The sequence below is a fragment of the Austrofundulus limnaeus genome, unplaced genomic scaffold (genome assembly GCF_001266775.1).
Source record: "Austrofundulus limnaeus strain Quisiro unplaced genomic scaffold, Austrofundulus_limnaeus-1.0 Scaffold256, whole genome shotgun sequence".
NCBI lineage: Eukaryota > Metazoa > Chordata > Actinopteri > Cyprinodontiformes > Rivulidae > Austrofundulus > Austrofundulus limnaeus.
This window is the reverse complement of record NW_013952658.1, coordinates 180,161-184,472: the sequence shown is the minus strand read 5'-3', so window position 1 is coordinate 184,472 and position 4,312 is coordinate 180,161. Positions and strand designations below refer to the sequence as shown.

Sequence of the window (4,312 nt, the reverse complement as noted above, 5' to 3'; positions counted from 1 at the left end):
AAAATAAGCTGCTTTAAAGTCACCATAAAACATAAACTAAATCTGCCATAATGCAGCTACTCACTAGAAACTCATCAGTGAGTAAAACTTTTGTTTTAATAATATTTGTGTTTATTTCAGATTTAGTCAGTCGTACACTTAGTTCTTATCAGTGTTTAAAAGAGGACATGTTAAAACACTGTTTAGTCAAAGTTTAACATGAAACATCAAAGTTCATTACAAGTGGCCCTTCGAGGGCCACCATAACGCTCACGTGGCCCTCGGTGAAAAAGAGTTTGACACCCCCAAACTTAGTCAACATATAAATGGCTGCAACTCAGTTTTACAAATATTACCAGTAAGTTAAAAAGTTTATATGATAGTATTTGAGTCATTTCTAAAAACAGTCTGAGCATGACATCTTGAGATTGAGCAGAACAGAGGCTCAGTGGTTAGCACTGATGCCTCACAGCGAGGAGGTCCTGGGTTCGGTTCCCAGTTTGGACCTGGGGTCTTTCTGTGTGGAGTTTGCATGTTCTCATGTTTGCATGAGTTTTCCCCAGGTACTCTGATTTCTCCCACAGCACAAAAACAGGTACAATAGGTTGCCTTCAGGCCTCCCTTCCAAARGTTCAAGTTTATTTATATAGCACCAAGTCACAACATGTTGTCTCAGGGCACTGTACATAAAAAACATAATCTAAAGAAGAAACCAGCAGTCTGCGTTGAATCACTTCATCACAGTCTCCCATCCTGAGCAAACGGTGKAGAGGWAAAACTCCCTGCTAATCAGGAAGAAACCTCCAGCAGAACCAGGCTCAGGACAGGCGGCCATCTGCCTCGACCAGCTGGTTGAGGGACAGGAAAGAGACACAGAAAAACACAGAAGAACTGGTCCAGGACTGGTCCAGGTGCATCTTCTTCTGGAAGACAAAGAAAAAACATGATAGAAATAATAACTAAAGAGATCTGTGATCTCAGTGGGACTTGTCTCGTTGAATAAAGGTTAATAAATAAATAGAGCATTACTTTCAAGKTTTGACCAAAATATTTATAACTGTAATTTCTAAAGTTTAAAATATTTTTAGTCTAAAACTCTGGCATGAAAGGCAGTGGTCAGTATGCATTTCTCCAAGGTAATTAACAGTATTTGAGTTTACAGGAGCTTTATAATTATGACCCCCCTCAGGCGAAGCGTAAGCAGGTCGTATTGTTTTCGTACAGTTTTTTTTTTTCAGTGATTTTTGGTCAACTGTAGCACAAAAACAGCTGCACCAATCAACATGAAATTTGGCAGGACTGTAGATGAGTCTGACCTACACTGCGCCAGCCAAAGGTTTTACGATAGACCCCATATTTGAGGAGGGGGCTCCATCCAAAGAGGTGGTGTCTGGACGTGCAAAAATGCTTATAACTCAAACTGTTCAACGTAGGAGCTTCAGATTTCTTTTGTTGTTTAGCTCTGATGAAGCTCTATCCATCAGGCCCACCAATCAGTGCCCCCCACCCCAAATCAAAAAGACCCCCACCCAAACCACTACAATTTTGGGATGCACCTAGTAGCATGACATTTATTAGGAAAAAAGACTTCTGAGTTCTGGTGCATTTATGCGTGTAGGGGTCATTATGTTACCGCTATGCAGTATCTAGTTTATTAGATGGTTGGTTTTTTGTGAGACAGTCATTGCTGACTAAACTTAAACGTAATGATGATTTCTCCTTAAAGAAATGCTTATTAGTTTTTTCCAATGAGAGCTCCTTTAGTTGGCTTCTGCTGTGTTCAGGATCTATTATGGGCAGTATTAGTGCCCAGCTTTTGATGCAACCTGACATCTGATGTAAGTCAGTTTTATTTTTCTTCATTTACTACATCAAAATAGTCAATTTGCTCCATAGTCTAAAAACAAAATCCCATTTCATTATTATTTAGCATTCTTTAAAGCAATCCTTTGTGTTGCATTCCCTTGATGCCAGGGTACTGTCACATATTGCTCACTCGTGCTCGCCAGAGCCAGTCTCGTTCTTCTCAGACTGTTTACTCTGCCCTTTGCATCAGATTGATATCTGGGATTACCCAGTAGTGCCAGGTTCTCTCCAGCTCCTGTCACAGACTCCTGTAATCCCATGAATTAGCATCAGGCTGGATTTGAACGGCTCCCTGTCTCTGCAGAGCTCTTCCCATCTGAGCATGGAGATGTAGCTTTATGAAGCACCCGCTGCACAATCAGTGTGTTTATGAACATGCAGGGCGCAGTTAGTAGAGTTATTGCCTCTGAGCCTGGGACTTTTCCAGGTGAAGTTTACATGTTCTCTCCGTGCATGCAAGGGTTTTCTCTAGTTTCCTTCTATAGACTAGAAACATCAGGTTAATTTGTAACTAAATGTCTGTAGAGTGAGAGTGTGACTACTGTTTGTGTCCATGTGACCCTGTGATGGACTTGTGACCTACAGGGTGTACCCCGCTTGTTGAACAGTGACTGTTGGACATGGGTACCACTGACCCCCGTGACCCAGAGTAGAAAAGAGGGTAAAGCTAATGCTAATGGATGGATATTTCCTCGCACAAGCTTTATTTTCCCTGCAACATCTCAGCTGTTTCCACAGTGCTGACAGCTGCTGACTCAGATTCCTCCTCTCCTCAGAACCATGAACTGATATTTGTGTGTTTTTATAACTGWCCAACAGATATTAATGCTGTTTGATGACAGCTTGTAGCTAAACTTTACTCGTTTGTTGCCTTTTGATCAATCAGATGTTTCAGCACTTCAAATAAATACAGCTGACTAAGCATTAAACTGAGAACCTTTGACAAATCCTGCAGACCATGGGTTCTCAAACATTTTGGGTCTGGGGACTCCTTATAAAGGTGAAAATTTTCCAGAGACCCCCTCATAAACCCCATGCTGTCATTTTAACCCCTGAATTCCATGGGCATAGAATTTTTTTGTTTGGTTTGTGTGTTTGTTTTACTAGTACATTGTTCCCCATATGCATTTTTTAAAATAAAAACCAAATTAACAATTTACTGAAATTTTTTTAGGACCCCCAAGATACAACTTGCGGACCCCTGGGGATCCTGGGACCCCAGTTTGAGAACCTCTGCTGTAGTCTACTAAGTTTTACAAACTGTGGTAAAACTGGTTCCAAATAAATGTTTTGAAAAACGTGAGCTGTCATAACTGGTTGAAGAAGTTAAGTTAACTGGATTCTTTAATTGGATTTTAATTACACTTGCTTTGCTTTGTGAAGTGTCCTTGTGTTTTTTTTTTTAAGGTGTGTGTGTGTGTGATAAACTGAACAGAACTGAGAGTGAACATTTCTGTTAAGTTAGCTGTGTTTTCTATCCCCAGGTTATATGAGGCCAAACTGAACAGTCCCTTACAAAAAGCCTTGAGTCCTATAGTGTGGTGCCGCCAGACTCTGGACAGCCCCAGTCCTGAGATAGAATCAGCCAAGCGCTCTCTGATCCACAGACTGGACCTCACCATGTCAGGTAAACAGAAACATGCTTGTTGCTTTTCAAACACACGTCAAGAAAAAAATCCCTACATGTCTAAGCTATAGTTTCTATAAAAATCTTGCTCAAGTGAATTAGCAGGAAGAACTTAATGTGACTTTTCACTTTCTGGACAGGTTGTCCCTGTGTTGTACACTTTGCAATGAGACTTGCCAATAGTGCTGGGTGGTATGGCCCAAATATGTATCATGGTATTTTCAACAATTATACCTGTATCACAGTATTTGATGGTGTTCTTTTAGCTCAGCTGATAATATTGATTAACAAACCACAGTCAGTTGAAGTTATTCTCTTTCTGCCACGACTCTTTTCTTGTTTTACTGTAAATGGGCTTTACTTGTATAGCTTCTTTCTATCCAACCAGGACACTCAAAGCGCTTCACACTACAATCTGTCCTCATTTACCCATTCACACAGCACTCTACTAGATCTCTGCAAAGCTAACATGTACAAATTATTTATAGAGACTAATCACATTCATACACTGATGACACACATCAGAGGCACTGGGGTGAAGTGTCTTGCCCAAGGACACAACTGAGACAGCTAGAATGGGGGATTGAACCAGCAACCTACCGGTTCCAGGATGACTCCCCTAACCACTCTGCCATAGCCGCTTCTTTGCTGTACCTCTGTCTGTGTTGGCGTTTCCCTCCTCTACATGTCTTTTCTTCTTTGGCTGACTGTAGTCACACATTTTGTTCCGGTCATGAAAAAGGTTTGCTCAAAGCTCATTATCGGGTATATTGTTTTATATTGAGATCCGCCCGGAGTTCCTCAAGGCTCTGGATGTTGTAGGGTTGTGTTGGCTTACGC

At 41.1% G+C, this 4,312-nt stretch overlaps 1 protein-coding gene across 3 annotated transcripts in view; it reads left to right on the top strand.

Moving 5' to 3' along the window:
* The window catches only part of slain2 (SLAIN motif family, member 2), a 32,626-nt gene that overhangs the window by 2,899 nt on the left and 25,415 nt on the right, over positions 1-4,312 (top strand). For all 3 annotated transcript variants that reach the window (XM_014020525.1, XM_014020524.1, XM_014020526.1), the window contains exon 2: positions 3,330-3,472. In XM_014020525.1, coding sequence (XP_013875979.1) covers positions 3,330-3,472 — 143 coding nt within the window. The remainder of the gene's footprint in view (positions 1-3,329; positions 3,473-4,312) is intronic.